At 42.2% G+C, this 16220-nt stretch overlaps 1 protein-coding gene across 4 annotated transcripts in view; it reads left to right on the top strand.

The window, feature by feature from the left end:
• si:zfos-2326c3.2 (mitogen-activated protein kinase kinase kinase kinase 4) overlaps window positions 1-16220 on the top strand; it is a 310274-nt gene that overhangs the window by 171428 nt on the left and 122626 nt on the right. For all 4 annotated transcript variants that reach the window (XM_043705152.1, XM_043705150.1, XM_043705151.1 and 1 more), the window contains exons 10-14: window positions 1550-1725; window positions 2855-2927; window positions 5440-5647; window positions 8506-8679; window positions 10914-10979. In XM_043705152.1, the coding sequence (XP_043561087.1) occupies window positions 1550-1725; window positions 2855-2927; window positions 5440-5647; window positions 8506-8679; window positions 10914-10979 (697 nt within the window). The remainder of the gene's footprint in view (window positions 1-1549; window positions 1726-2854; window positions 2928-5439; window positions 5648-8505; window positions 8680-10913; window positions 10980-16220) is intronic.

Raw genomic sequence — 16220 nt, 5'->3', positions numbered from 1 at the left:
CTTACGAGCTCTATCCACCTGAGTGGCAACTTTCAAAGACCTATGAACATAGATCCCAAGATCCCTCTGTTCCTCCACCTCGCTAAGAACCCTACCGTTAACCCTGTATTCTGCATTCTTATTTGTCTTTCCAAAATGGACAACCTCACACTTGGCAGGGTTGAACTCCATCTGCCACTCCTCAGCCCAGCTCTGCATCATATCTAAGTCTCTTTGCAGCCGACAACAGCCCTCCTCACTATCCACAACTCCACCAATCTTCGTATCATCTGCAAATTTACTGGCCCACCCTTCGACTCCCTCATCCAAGTCATTAATAAAAATTACAAACAGCAGAGGACCCAGAACTGATCCCTGCGGAACTCCACTTGTAACTTTTGACCCATGATGGCAGTAATTAACTGAATAATGCACTTGAAACTAAAGAAGGACTTCCCTAGGCAATGCTGAAGGAGTTGCTTGGATCTGGATGATGGAGACCCACTTATTTTCTTCCTTTTTCCACATGGTGCAGAGATATGGTATATTATGTTGGGATTTCAACGTGGCCTGAGAGATGGATTTGTCAAAAGACAAGTATAATCAGTGGTCAGATCCAGTAGAGAGTTTCCACTTGTCCAGCCACCTAAAACATGGAGGCACATTCTCTGGATAAAGAACTGATCATTTAGGAGTGAGATGAGGAAATTACTTTGCTGAAAGAGTTGTAAATATTTTGAACCCTCTCCATAAGAGGGGCTTGGATGCTCCATTGTTGAATGCATTTAAAGCTGGGATCACCAGAGTTCTGGCTTCTCATGGAATTAAGGAAAATGGGAAGTGAACAGGAAGGTGGAGTTGAAGCCTAACCATGACTGTATTAAATGTCAAAGCGGGTTTTTCAAGACAAATAGCCTTCTCTTGCTCCTATTAATTGTTTTTTTTGTTCTTGAGAGTATTGTTGAATCTTTTGAAGCATAAGGCACGAGGCCTCTCCTAAATGCTGATTAGATTAGATTACTTACAGTGTGGAAACAGGCCCTTCGGCCCAACAAGTCCACACCGACCCGCCGAAGCGCAACCCACCCATTCCCCTACATTTACCCCTTTACCTAACACTACGGGCAATTTAGCATGGCCAATTCACCTGCCTGCACATGTTTGTGACTGTGGGAGGAAACCGGAGCACCCGGAGGAAACCCACGCAGACACGGGGAGAACGTGCAAACTCCACACAGTCAGTCGCCTGAGTCGGGAATCGAACCCAGGTCTCTGGCGCTGTGAGGCAGCAGTGCTAACCACTGTGCCACCGTGCCGCCCACAAATGTTAAGGCCAGGTTGAGAGCAGATGGTAATGCTAGGCCATGTAACGTGACCTTTGATCTGCTTGCTGCATTTCCCACCTGTAAGATGGCAACAGTGGAAGGTGTTCCCAACTCAACAGCAAAAAGGTTCTGTTGCCCCAATCCATATAGTCTTTGGCGAGGCAATGGACTTCTGGGACTTTCAGAGGCCGTTCATATGTTTGAAATTTTGCCATTATCACTGAAACTGATTTATTTACCTTTAGGTCGAAGAAGTTTATTAATTTTGTGGAAAACTGCCTGGTGAAGAATCATTTACATCGAAGCACCACTGAAGCACTGTTAAAGCATTCATTCATCCGTGATCAGCAGAATGATCGGCAAGTTCGTATTATGCTGAAAGATCATATTGACAGAACTAGGAAGAAGAAGGGTGAGAAAGGTACAAACTGCTTCTGTTACTCTAACCGTTGATACTGGCCATTGCAGTTGTAGTTTCATTCTTCATTCAGCCATGAGCAATTCTGATATGCTCAATTTGTCAGACAGATATGCATAAGCTGAATTTCTGTTCCTTGTTACAGGAAGACTGTACAAATGTATTCTAAAAATCCTGTAATGTCATTTCAATTTGTTTTGCTGTATAGTGTTGAACGTGACAATTTATGCTTCTTGCGCTGCTAAAGTTTGTCTAAAAGCATTGGATTTACTTTTGCAATGTTTATCTTAAACACTCAGATAGACTTACATATACTTGAGTAAGACATTGTCTCGACTGCAGCTCAAGCTTTTGCAAACTTCCATGACAACTCAATCTCGAGAATCAGCTACTTGATTCTTCTTTGCATTCTACTTTGGGTTGAAATGACTCCCTTGTGTTATTTTGGTTAAAACCAGACAGATTAGTCAAGAAGCAGACTCGACAGCAGACTGCACAAATCCAGCTTTAAAACCCTCCTTTTCCTTGATTGATTTTGTTACATAGCTTTCTATTTGTTTCTAATAACTGGATGTTAAGTGTCAATTTCACTAATTCCCCCATATCTCTTTTCACTTTACCATCAGCTCTTTCAACACTATCTCTGGAAAATCTGCTTTTCCTGCATTACGTTGTGCAATACTCTATGCTCACTATTTGAAATTTAATTCAACGCCAGTTATTCACTTCCACGTTTTATTAAATTATTCTGCTTATTTTATTTTACCTTTGCAAATTCGCCAATCCTCTCTACTTTGTCATTGCCCACTCCAAAAACACAACCTCTGTTTAGCAGAGAGTGAACTCCTTAGACACAAGCATAGGAATTCGAAGTAGCACCAGGCCATTTGGCCCATCAAGCCTTCTGTACCATTCAATAAGATCATGGCAGATCTGATTGTGGTCTCAACTGCACCTTCCGATCTGCCTCCTATGTGCTGTACTAGTGAACATATTAGGAGCCAGAGTAGGAGTAGGCCATTCAGCCCCTCAACGCACAGCTCATCAAAAATCAAAACTTAATTAAAAGAATTAGTTCCCGTTTCTGGACCTACCGAACATGAGCTTCATCATTATCACTTCCTGTTATTAGATGAAACAGAATATGAATATAGTGGAAGTGAGGAAGATGAAGATGGATTGAATGAAGATGAAGGAGAGCCGAGGTAATTTAATCATTGAAGTATTTATCCAATTGCATTTTGAAATTTTCTGGTGAATCTGCTTCCAACAACCTTTCAGAGAGTGTGTCCTATCAATCTCAGTTTGGTTTGTCTACCAAATTCTGTTGCATTATGCCTCTGTTCCACCATGTGCTTCTATTCCTTGCTTTTCATAGCCTAATAGAATCCCTACAGTGCGGAAGCAGACTATTCAGCCCATCAAGTCCACATCAATCCTCTGAAGAGTATCTCATATAGACTCAACCCCCTATGCTATCCCCATAACCCTGATTTAACCAGGGCTAACCCACCTAGCCTGCACATCGCTGGACACTATGGGGCAATTTAGCCAATCTACCTAACCTGCACATCTTTATGTTGTTGGTTAAGAGGGAGAAATGGCTCAGAAATTCAAGTCATGAGGAAGCTGTGACAAAATTGTTTCCTGTTCACAAAGGGAAAAGTGAGGAGTGCAGATGCTGGAGAGTCAGAGTCAAAAAGTGTGGCATTGGAAAAGCACAGCAGGTCAAGCAGCATCTGAGGAACAGGAGAGTCAATATTTCGGCTACCTTTAAAAACAAATTTTGGTTTTACAGGATGTGTTTCAGACTGTTGTATTGGGTTGAGATAACATCATGGCTGATTGACTTTAATCAGCCTTCTCAACAATTGAGGTCCGTGATGCATGACACAAAATTCAACGTTAGCAATATCAGCTCTGTCCTTTTCTTTCACTCATTCATGGGTGAGGGCGTCACTGGCTGGGTCAGCATTTATTGCCCATGCCTAATTGCCTAGAGGACAGTTAAGAGTCAATCACATTGCTGTGGATCTAGAGTCACATGTAGGCCAGACTCAGTAAGGATAGCAGCTTACCCTAAAGGACATTAGTGAACTAGGTAGGTTTTTTTCCCCAACAATTGTTTCATGCTCTTTTAATTAGACTTTCAATTCCTAATTTCTTTTGGACTGTGAATCCAAATTGCACCATCAGCCCTAACGGGATTCAATCCCATTACCTGGGTTTTTGGATCCACAATCCAGTGATAGACACAGCATCCCACCTGTGAAAAAGCAAAATTCACTGCCAGGACTGATGGAGCTATTTCAAAAAGTGTGGTGCTGGAAAAGCACAGCCGGTCAGGCAGCGTCCAAGGTGCAGGAGAGTCGGCATTTCGAGCGTAATCTCTTCATCGGGACTGATGGAGCTGTTTGGCTGGCAGCTTCCAAGGGCAGAACATCCTCCGGCTGTGGGCAGCATCCTGCCATGAACCACTTCAGTCCACCGCCAGTGTGTTAGAGCAGCAAGGCGTTCTTCTTCACAGTCTGTGAGCTTCCAGACAATGTTCTTCTTGAGCAGGAAGAGACCATTCAGCCTGCAGTGCCTCTGCTGGTCCATTGAAAGAGTTCTCCAAATTATGTTGCTCCCCTCCAGCCACCGTCTAATTCCCTCTCCATCTGCACCTCCCCCTTCCCCCCCGCCCCCCCCCCCCCCAATTCTTTTCCTCATATCCCTTAAACTTTTGTTTCCTTTTCGTAAAATAAGCATCCAAACGTATGTGGCGATTGTGAGGGGAAGGGTGAGAGAAGAGTTTCAATCTTAATAGAAACACAGAACATAAGAACAGCAATGGGCCATTTGGCCCTTCAGGTCTGCTCCACCATTCAACATGATGCTGGATGATCATCCTACTCAGTACCCTGATCCTGATCTCGCCTCCATACTCTTTGATCCCTTTAGCCTTACTCTACCCATGGGCCAGGAGTCTTTTGTCAAGTCCTACCTACTCCAGAGGTGTGTTATAGCATCTCTAAGCAAATTGATCAGAAAAATTGGTTAAATGAGAGAAAGAACTAATACCTTCTTGAAAACATTCAATGCTTTGGCCTCAAACACTTCCTGTGGCAAAGAATTCCATAGACTCACCACTATCTGCATGAAGACATTTCTCTTCCTCTCAGTCCTAGCATGTCTCCTTAGACTATGACCCCTGGTTCTGGCAAATGGTCACTGGAAACATCTTTCCTGTGTTTACCATGCCTACTCCTGGTGGAATGTTCTAGACTTCTATGAAATCTCCCCCCAACCCCTTCATTCTTCTAAACTCACATTTAAAGAAAAACAGGGTCTCACATTCAGTTGCGGCTAAACATTTCATTCATTGTGGCGAATTATTTCAACACACTGCCTTTAAATGCAAATGTTGCTCTTGTCGAAACGTTTCATCTCTGTTCTGTCTGAAGTGATCATTCCCCGGTTTAGCATCGTGTACAACAAAACACCCACAAATTTGCTTTTCCTGCTAAAACAAGTCAATTTGCAAAACAACATTTAATGTCACAAGTAGTTAAAATTAGCAGATTCTTTCCAGCAATTGGAGTTTTTCTTTTGTAGAAGGTGCATCACACGCAGGGAATTTTCATCATCCAGTCCAAGTCCATGTTCCATCCCCAGAACATGTCCAAGTCTGTTCCTTCACCTTCTGGCTAATGTTGTTCTGTGGTCTCCACTCAGTTCCATTGTTAATCAGCCCGGGGAGTCGACTCTACGGCGAGAGTTCCTACGGCTGCAGCAGGAGAACACAAACCGGACAGCAGCTCAGCAACAGCAACAAGTGCTCCAACAGCAACTGCAGGAACAGGAGAAGTACAAGCAGCAACTACTGGCCGAGAGGCAGAAACGCATCAACCAGCAGAAGGAGCAAAGGAGGTGGCTGGAAGACGTAAGGGTTTTTGTTTTGTGCTGTTCACTATTGTTTCTGCCATGTTAGAGAGATCACACCCTTTTTTGCTTTCTTGTTCCTTTGTTCCGGTCAAACGTCAACACTGACACCTAGAAAGGAGAAAAAAACAAACTTGGAAATAAAACAAACTGGTCCGACTCACAAATAGATGAGCGATATGACCAGTACATTCTTTTCTTTTAATTCATTCATGGGATGTGGGTATTGCCCATCATTTGTTGCCCAGAGGGCAGTTAAGATCCAATTTGCTATGAATGTGGAGTCCCATATAGATCAGTCCAGGTAAGGAAGGTAGATTGTATTCCGTAAAGGTCATTTGTGAACTAGATGAGCTTTTATGGCAATGAGCAGTAGTATTATAGTCACCACGAACACTCACCTCCAGGCCAAGTACAGGAAAATGGTAGAAAATTGTAAATATGTTGGCATAGACTGAATGGGTTGAAGAAGCTCTTCTGGCCATATGACTCTACGATATTAGTTTAGCGTTTTCATTCAATTTTTCTATTGAATGATATTTTCACCATCTGCCCTGATGGTATTTGAACTCAAGTAACAGAACATTTGCCTACGCCTCTGGATTACCAGTCCAGTAACATTACCACAAGCCATCGATTCCCAGATTCATTTCCACATTTGGCTGGGTTTATTATAAATTGTGTTTTTTTTTAAATCTCCTGGGATGAACACTTGGGGGTGAATGGTCTGTTCCTGTGCTGTGCAATCTTATGTAATCGGTGGTTCTTCAATATATTGTTGTCTTCTATTCATGGCATTGCCCATTGTCAGCTCAGACAGTGAAACAAGAAGCTACTGACATTGTTTATGCAGGAGTGCAATGTCTATTGGATATTAAAGAGAGAAATGTCTTCAGAAGAAAGAGAAAACACAGAAAATGACCAAACCATTTTAGAATTTCTTTTCCCCAAAAACAACCATTCCATGAATTGCTGCTTTTCTTAATAAAACAGGGAATGTGCCAAAGGTTTTTCACAAGCTGCCAGGATGTGATCTGGAGTCAGAGTCACATTCAGTTGTTTACATCTGAATGGAGTGCTCCATAATGGTAACGTGAGCCAGGAACTGACACTGATCCTGGACCAGGCACATGAACTCCAATGTGAGCATCGCAGAAACCCCGATCTGACCCCCAAACCTGGGACCGGTTAGATTGTCCTGAGGAATCTGTACTGAGTTTGCACATTCCCTCTGTGTCTGTGTGGGTTTCGAGTGCTCTGGTTTCCTCCCACACTCCAAAGATATTCAGGTTAGGTGGATTGGCTGTGCTAAGTTTCCCTGCAGTGTCCAGACTTGTGCAGGCTTGGTGGGTTAGCCATGGGAAATGCAGAGTTATAGAGATAGGATAGGGGGTGGGTTAGGGTTAGGGTGGGATGCTCTTTGGACGGGCGATGTGAACTTGATGGGCCAATGGCTTGCTTCCACATTGTAGGGATTCTGTGATTCTATGCAAATACTATCGCTACAAGAGCAGGTCAGAGGCTAGGAATACTGCAGCGAGTAACTCACCTCCTGACTTCACAAAGCCTCTCCAGCATCTACACAGCACAAATCAGAAGTGTGATAGAATACTCCCCACTAGCCTGGATGAGTGCAGCTTCAACAACACAAAACTTGACACAATCCAAAACAAAGCAGCCCACTTAATTGGCACCACATCCATAAACATCCACTCTGTCCACCTCCAATGCTCAGTAGCAGCAGTGTGCGCCAGTTACATGATGTATAGCAGAAAATCACAGAGGCTTCTGAGACAGCACCTTCCAAACCCATGACCACTTCCACCTAGAGGGACAAGAGCAGCAGATATATGGGAACACCACTACCTGCTCATGCCTCACCCCACCCAAACCCCTGCCACCCCCCAAGCCATTCACCATCCTGACTTGGAAATATATTACAATTCCTTCACCGTTGTTGGAATTCCCTCCCTAAGGGTATTGTGGGTCAACCTACAATACATGGACTACAGCAACTCAAGAAGGCAACTCACTATCACCGTCCAACCAGAACCATCTTGGGTAGATCTACTGCCATCAATCCTTCTTGTATTGATCCAAGTTACTGGTAGGAAGTAGAAAAGGATGTTGAAACGTGGTGCTGGAAAAGCACAGCAGGCCAGGCAGCATCCGAGGAGCAGGAGAATCGACATTTCAGGCATAAGCCCTTCTTCACTAGAAAAGGATGCCCACAGAAAGTCTTCAGCAGAGATGGGCACAGATGTGATAAGCACTAAGGGTTTATTACAGTTTACTTATTACAACAGAGATATATGATAGTCTCTTGTCAGACATCAGATTGAAATTAAGAGTAAGTTGGCTAAAAGAACCTAGCACTAGAACATCAAACAGAAGACTTATTTACACCCATTATCCTTTTATTGTTTTTTTCATGGATAAGTCCTTTATATCTTGCCAGGTGAGGTTAGCTCATAATATCAGTTATCCCATTTCCGATATTAACTGCCTTGATAACACAAATTAAACTTGTTGTGTTGTTCTACTTGTGCTTGGTGTTTCACTTTCCAATGAAATCTGGGAGGTGAAAACAATGACTGCAGATGCTGGAAACCAGATTCTAGATTAGAGTGGTGCTGGAAAAGCACAGCAGTTCAGGCAGCATCTGAGGAGCAGCAAAATTGACGTTTCGGATAAAAGCCCTTCATCAGGAATACAGCTGTATTCCTCAGATGCTGCCTGAACTGCTGTGCTTTTCCAGCACCACTCTAATCTAGAATGAAATCTGATATCTATCTGATAAAGTTAATCTACGCATCTTAAGCTTTTTAACAATTCTCATTTCTGTGCTGACTCACACAGCACCACAAAAGGGAGCAGGAGCTGCGCAAACAGCAAGAATGCGGGAAGAAAACGCCAGAAGTGATGGAGAGACACAGAAAAGAGCAAAAGAACAGAGGAGAAGAAGAAAGGAAATGGGCAGAAGAGGAGAGATGGAAGATCGTGGAAGGGAAACGGAAAGTTGAGCAGAAACAGGTAGGCTTTCACTTCCTGGGATCAGGAAACCCCTTACTGGGGTCAGGTAAACCCTTAGTTTAGTCACTTTAAGATGTAAAATGGTAGATCTGAAGTTGGAGTTAAGTAAATTAATTAGGGCAGCATGGTGGCTCAGTGGTTAGCACTGCTGCCTCACGGTGCCAGGAACCGGGGTTCATTTACACCCTCTGTCTGGATGGAGTTCACATGTTCTCCCTCTGTCTGCATGGGTTTCCTCCGGGTGCTCTGGTTTCCTCCCACAGTCCGAACATGTGCAGGTTTGGTGGATTGGCCATGCTAAATTGCCCATAGTGTCCAGGAACATACAAGCTAGGTGGATTCTATGGGAAGTGTAAAGCTGGGTAGGTCTAGGTGGGATGCTGTTCGGAGGATCAATGTGGACTTGAAGGGCCTAATGGCCCGCTTCCACTCTGTAGGGATTTTATTCTATGATACTAAAGCGGGTTGCATCAGAAATTCCTTTCTCAGGCACTGTTGTAACATTTTGTCGTGCAGTTATTAATGAATCTCATGAAATATATTTTTTTAAAAGTCTTACATTTAAATATCTTTCTTGCTGCCCTCAGAATGGTCCCAAGTACTCGGCAGTCAAGTACTTTGGAAATGTTCCCAATGCTTAAGAAATGTGACAGCTATTTTACACACAATCAACTCCCACTACAATCACAAGCTGGTGACCTGTTTTAATCATGTTGGCTGAGGGATAAATATTAATCATCTCACCATGCTCTTCTTCAAATAGTGCCATGGACTTTATGTTCCACCTTCATGAACAGAACGGCCTCAGTTTCATGTCAGATCCCAAGTGAAAATGCACCCTGTAGATCCTGTAGCGCTTGCTCAGAGCTACATTGAGGGTGAGTGTAGATTTTCATGATCAAGTCTCCAAAGTGGGATTGAACCTGCAGCATCCTGCCTCGGAAGGAAACGTGCTGGCACTGTGCTACAATCGACATGCATGCTGTAATAGCCATCACAACGATGGTCTTGAGTTTGAGTGTGTTCACAATGGACTACAGCCATTCAAAAAGGCAGCTCACCCCCTTATAAAGTCATAGAGTCATACAGCACAGTCTAACTCATCCATCCAACCCTAATCCCAAACTAAACTAGTCCTACCTACCTGCGCTTGGCCCATATCCCTCTGAATATTTTTTTCATTTACTCATCTAAATGCCTTTTCAACATTGTAACTGTACCTGTATCCAACACTCCCTTGGAAGTTCATTCAACACACTGTGTAAAAAAATTGACTCGTGTGTATTCTTTATATTTTTCTCCTTTCACCTTAAAAGTACACTGTCTAGTCTTGAAATCCCCCACCAGAGGGATAAGACACTTACCATTCACCTTATTTATACCCCTCGTTATTTTATAAACCTCTATAAGGTCATGTCCTACACTCCAATGGAAAAAGTTCCATTCTATCCAGCCTCTCCTTATAACTCAAACCCTCCATTTCCGTCAACGTTCTATTATAGGGAGACCAGAACTGGACACAGTACTTGTGGGCGGCACGGTGGCACAGTGGTTAGCACTGCTGCCTCACAGCGCCAGAGACCCGGGTTCAATTCCCGCCGCAGGCGGCTCTCTGTGTGGAGTTTGCACATTCTCCCCGTGTCTGCGTGGGTTTCCTCCGGGTGCTCCGGTTTCCTCCCACAATCCAAAAATGTGCAGGTTAGGTGAATTGACCATGCTAAATTGTCCGTAGTATTAGGTGAAGAGGTAAATGTAGGAGTATGGGTCTGGGTGCTATACGCTTCGGCGGGTCGGTGTGGACTTGTTGGGCCGAAGGGCCTGTTTCCACACTGTAAGTAATCTAATCTAATCTACTCCAGAAGAGGCAACTAGGGGTGGGCAATAAGTAAATAAATAATATATACTGGCCAGTTAGTGACACCTATATCACGCAACTGAACAAAAAAAAGTGTGTTTCAGATGGGATGAAGTTTGGTTTAAATATTCCAAAGTTGGATACCTACTTTTAATGAATTCCAGTTTTTGCTATTGTCATTTCTGGTCCGATCAAATAAAGATGTAATAAGCTGGCAATGGTCCATATTTCTGAATATTTTTAATGGAAGGTCCAAGGAAGATTCTATCCCTGATCTCATCTGTAATTATTTAAGGAGAATGTCCTTCTCAGACAAGACACTTGTTAATCCATGAATTCATTCTGATGCTGATACTGAATATCTCTGACCTTTCTGCAGATGGATGACCGAGCAGAGTCCATGCTGAGTGAAAGCCCTATAATGATGAATGTACCTCAGCAGCAGGTATGCCAACCTGGTTTGCCAACTCTGTCATTATGGTTCATTCAGTGGATTTAGCTGGGCATCTGGTACATGGGAGAAAAGTCCCACCAGTCTCACATGCAAGGAACAGACATACCTCTTTTGAGGTATCTGAAAGTGGGCCATACAATTTGAGTGCAAGAGCTGTTAAACTGCATTCTGAATCTACTATGTCTACCATAACAATGTTATATTATGTTTTGTGAGATTCTAGTAGGATTTTAACTTGCCAGGGGCCAACAGCTTTTGTGGTATACATGATGTTGTACATGACTGATAAATCAAACAGCACTATGTAACTAACATCATGCTCTTCAATTTAGAATAGGTCGAAACTCTGAAATCACAAAGGTATTGAATGTACAAATATCAAATTATTTCATAATGTCTTTCAGTTATTTTCCACAGAAGATCCTTGGAACTGTATCAAAAATAGTGCAGTTGTGAATTGAATTAAGTTGTCTGTTTCTGTCTATCTTTGGAACAAGTTTAAACACTTTCAAAGCAAGGAAAGTTCACCTTGTTCATACTGTTTATAGCTATTGGACGGCAAGAAACTTTTATTCATCTGACACTACACGTAAATATCCTTGTTAAAATCATTTGATCCTGTTAAAAGATTTAGACTGTGTTAACATAGTGTATTTGGAAATATGTTACTAAGTTTTAAAAAAAGAATTGATCTAGAAATTGAAATAAAGCAGGCACTGCACAGATACCAAGGTCCCTGTAATGTGGTAGGATGGATGGATTGCAGAGAGTGCATGTGTTGAAGGCCAAGTGCCTGCTAAATTGGGCAAAAGGCAAACACGAGACATCTTTTACCTGCACTTCTGGTGGGTTTTTGTTACATGCGTATATAGGGTCTAATGATTACCTTTTGTTCTTGCATTGGTTCATGGGATGTGAGCAGTTACTGCCAATCCCTAATTGCACAAACAGCAGGTGAGAGTCATGAACATTGCTGTGGGTCTGGAGTGGACCAGGTAAGAATGACAGGTTTTCTTCTCTAAAGAGCATTGGAAAAGTAGATAGGGGATTTTTTTTAACAAAAAAAATAAACAACTGTGGTCACGCTGGTTAGCTGAATTGGCTTGTTTGCAATGTAGAGTAACACCAACAGCTTAAGTTCAATTCGTGCACCAGCTGAGGTTACCATGAAGAATTCTCCTTCACAAACTCTCCCCTTGCCTGAGGTGCGGTGACCCTCAAGTTAAACCACCACCAATCACTCTGTGTCTATTGAAAGAGCAGCCCTATTGTCTGGTAAGACTACAGCCACATTACGTGGTCACATTTGGGGCTACATTTCATTCCAGATTATTATTGAATACAAGTTTCACCATCTGCTTTGATGCGATTCAAACCCAAGTCCCCAGAGCATCAGCCTGGGATTCTGAATGACTCATCCACTGACATTTCCCCTACATTACTGTCTCCTCTGCTCAAGGCCTCCTTTCCAACCTTGTTGTGGCCTGAAGCAACTAACTTTATTGTCAGCTGCATGGAAACCCTGCTGAGGGGTCACTTAGAACAAGGGAGATTATTTCCTCTTTATGCCATTGCACGTTCTCCTGAATTTCTGGGTCTTTTTTATTTGCAGCATTACCTTTCTGATTTCAGCTCACATTGTACAACCAAAGAAGCTGGGTAGAGTCTCCTCTCTTTCGGGTCTGAACTGTTTGAGTCAGTGCCACACCCTGAGCAACCATGGAAGAGAAGTTGGAGAAGTTAGTTTGTACAGGTTTTGTGAAAGGGAACTTATGATGGAGGAAGACAGTGGAGAACAGCATGGAGACAAACAAAAATGAAAGGGCTGGGGAGAAAATATCCAGAAATGGCAATCAGTAGCGAATCAGCAAGGATAAACAGAGCTGAGATAGGAGATTTGCACATGAATATCAGAATGATTAAGGGTTTTGCATTGTCAAAACCAGAAGAACAAATTAGAACCTGTTTGCCATTGATATCTGGGCATAATTAAGGGGATGTATTCCTTAACAAAGAGGTTTGAACTCAGTTCTTCAGATAGAATAATTGGCACGAGGAACAAATTATGAGAATTTCACACAGTGAGATATGGTGACCTGGAGCGTGCAGCTTGAAAGGGTGATGGAAGCAAATTCAAACGTAACATTTCGGAGATAATTAGATATATACTTGAAGAGAAAAGTTGACAGGGTGATAGGAATAGAGCAGGAGAGAATGGGATTAATTGGGACAGCTCTTTCAAGTTAGGTGTGAAGAGCAAAATAACTTTCTTCTCTGCCATATCTTTATATTCTACCTTCTCTAGTATCTCTCTGTCACTTTTACAATATGGACACCACAGATGTTCACACTACTCCAAAGACTTGATTTTGTGGATTATAGCTGTTCCCAACCCATGGCTATGTGGAAAGGGGAGGCTAGTCTGCATTCTTAATGGCTGAACAACCACCCCCAGCAATTGAATAGGCAGCACGGTGGCTGAGTGGTTAATACTGCTGTCTCACAGTGCTAGGCACCTACGTCCAATTCCTGCCTCAGGCGACTGTCTGGATGGAGTTTGCACATTCTCCCCATATCTGCATGGGTTTCCTCCTGGTGCTCTGGTTTCCACCCACAATCCAAAGATGTGTAGGTTAGGTGAATTGGCCAAGCTAAATTGCCCATAGCGTTCTGGGATGTGTAGGTTAGGTGCATTAGTCAGGGGTAAATGTTGGGTGACAGAGGAGGGAGATGGTTCTGGTTTCCACACTGTAAGGATTCTATGAACACAGCCTTAATTGATTTAAGATGAGACTCCTATTTTCTTAAAATGCTTATTTTCTAAGGAAAGTATTTTTACCCTTTATTATTCTTTATATCCTTTTTACCCTTCCTACCAAATTATATCACTTCATGCTTGTCTACATTGAAGTTACTTTGCTGATTACACACCCATTCTTTAAGTTTATTACTTCCTGATCTCTTCCTTTAAAAACATAGCCACACCATTATTAGGAGTAAATAACAAGTCCATGCAATTATTTAAAGCTTCTGCCATTTTGTCAGTTTTGCCTCCGAGTGTGGTTCCCTTTGTGGCCTCATTCATAGACTCAGACATTTATAGTACACAAGGAGGCCAATCAGCCCATAAAGTACATGCTGGTCGACAAAGATCTAACTATGCTAATCCCATTTTCCAGCTTTCCAGCCAAATTGCTCTAGAGGCTGTGGCAATGCAAGTGAATATTTAAGTTCTGTTCAAATGTTACAAGAGGTTCTGATGCAATCCGTCTTTCAGGCAGTGAGTTCTATATTCCTACAACCCTTAGTGAAAAAAAATTCTCCACAAATCTGGTCTTATTCTTTTACTAATTACTTTAAATCCATGACTACTGGCTGTTGACCCTTCTACTAATGCAGAAAAACTACCTTCGCATCAACGCTGTCTTTGATGCTCATCACTTTATCCTAAATCTGAATTTCCTTTCATGATTTCTGTGGCAGCAGTATCGTTAATTGTTTTCTCCGTTCGGTGGCAGTTTAATGTTATAGCTCCCTTTGTCTTCGGACATATTTTTCAAAAACTTTATTCAGATTATATCTTGGGTTTCCATCGCTTTATAAAACCGTAAAGCTTAGGAGCAAAGTAGGAAACTTAGCCCATCAAAACTGGTACACTTTTCAATGTTAAAATTCACACAACACTAGGTTATAGTGCAACAGGTTTATTTGGGAGCACTGGCTTTCAGAGTGCTGCTCCTACAACCACTTGACGAAGGAGCAGTGCCCTGAAAGCTAGTGCTTCCAAGTAAACCTGTTGCACTTAACCTGGTGTTGTGTGATTTTTAACTTTGTACACCCCAATCCAACACCGGCACCTCCAAATCATGACACTTCTCAATGGGATCATGACTGATCTGATAATCCTCGACTTCACTTTGCTGCCTTTATATACATAACCCTTGATTACTTCACTGATTTAAAAATGTCCAACTCAGTCTTAAGTAAACTTAATGACCCAGTTTCACCAGCCTTCTGCAGCAAAGAATTCCACAGGTTCACTAACCTCAGAGAAGAAATCTTTCATCTCTGTCTTAAATGTATGAGCCCCTATGCTGAGATTTTGAACTCTGTCCTTAGACTCTCCCACAAGGGGAAAAACCCCTCTGCATTTCACCTGTCAAGTGCCAAAGAATCAGCTTTGGGCTTTATGAAAAAAAAGACTTGAAATGGAGTTGTAGTCTCTGATCTACAATCCATTGCAATTCACTTTAAATTTGGATTTCACCTTTAGGCATTTAAGATAGCTAGATAGATAGAAGATAGAAAAGTACAGCACAGAACAGGCCCTTTGGCCCACGATGTTGTGCCGAGACTTAGTCCTACTGTAAAATATAGTAACTTAACTTACGTACCCCTCAACTCACTGCTATCCATGTACATGTCCAGCAGTCACTTAAATGTCCCCAATGACTTTGCTTCCACCACCTCAGCTGGCAATGCATTCCATGCATTCACAACTCTTTGATAAAGAACCTACCTCTGACGTCTCCTTTATACCTTCCTCCTAGTATCTTCAAACTATGACTTCTCGAATCAATCCTGCCCTGGGGAAAAGTCTCTGGCTATTGACTCTATCTATTCCTCTCATTATTTACACCTCGATCAGGTCTCCTCTCTTCCTCCTCTCCAGAGAGAAATGTCCGAGCTTATTCAACCTTTCTTCATAAGGCAAGCCTTCTAGTCCAAGCTAAAAAACTAAAAATCCACATTCAATTCTGATCTCTTAAGCCTTGCAGAGCAGAAGGAACAGCTGTAAATGATAACTGCTATCCATAGACAAATCACATTCAATTTAGACTTGGAAACCTGGTCCAAGTGAGCCCAGGTAACTGATACCTCCTTCCGTTTTAGGAATGCCATATCATCGATAAACCATCTGTTTCAAACTTGAAAATTTTGAACAGAGAAAGCTATTGCCAAATTTAATGCTCGAGTAAGAAGTATTTGCCTATAAATTAATCTTACCTAATGTTTTTCACCCAGTTTCCACCTTAGGACCTCAGGAGTCATGCTGAAATAAAATGAAAACGAGTTCTAAATATCTTTGAAATATTTACTGTTTCAAAACATATGTCCACATTTCATGAGAGTTCATTCAAGGCAATATACCCTCTCTGTAATTAATCCCCTGATAAAAATAAACAAATTTAGATGAGTAAACATACATCAAAGACAGCTAATCCTTAATAA

The sequence above is a fragment of the Chiloscyllium plagiosum genome, chromosome 15 (assembly GCF_004010195.1).
Source record: "Chiloscyllium plagiosum isolate BGI_BamShark_2017 chromosome 15, ASM401019v2, whole genome shotgun sequence".
NCBI lineage: Eukaryota > Metazoa > Chordata > Chondrichthyes > Orectolobiformes > Hemiscylliidae > Chiloscyllium > Chiloscyllium plagiosum.
This window is presented reverse-complemented; position numbering and strand designations above follow the sequence as displayed.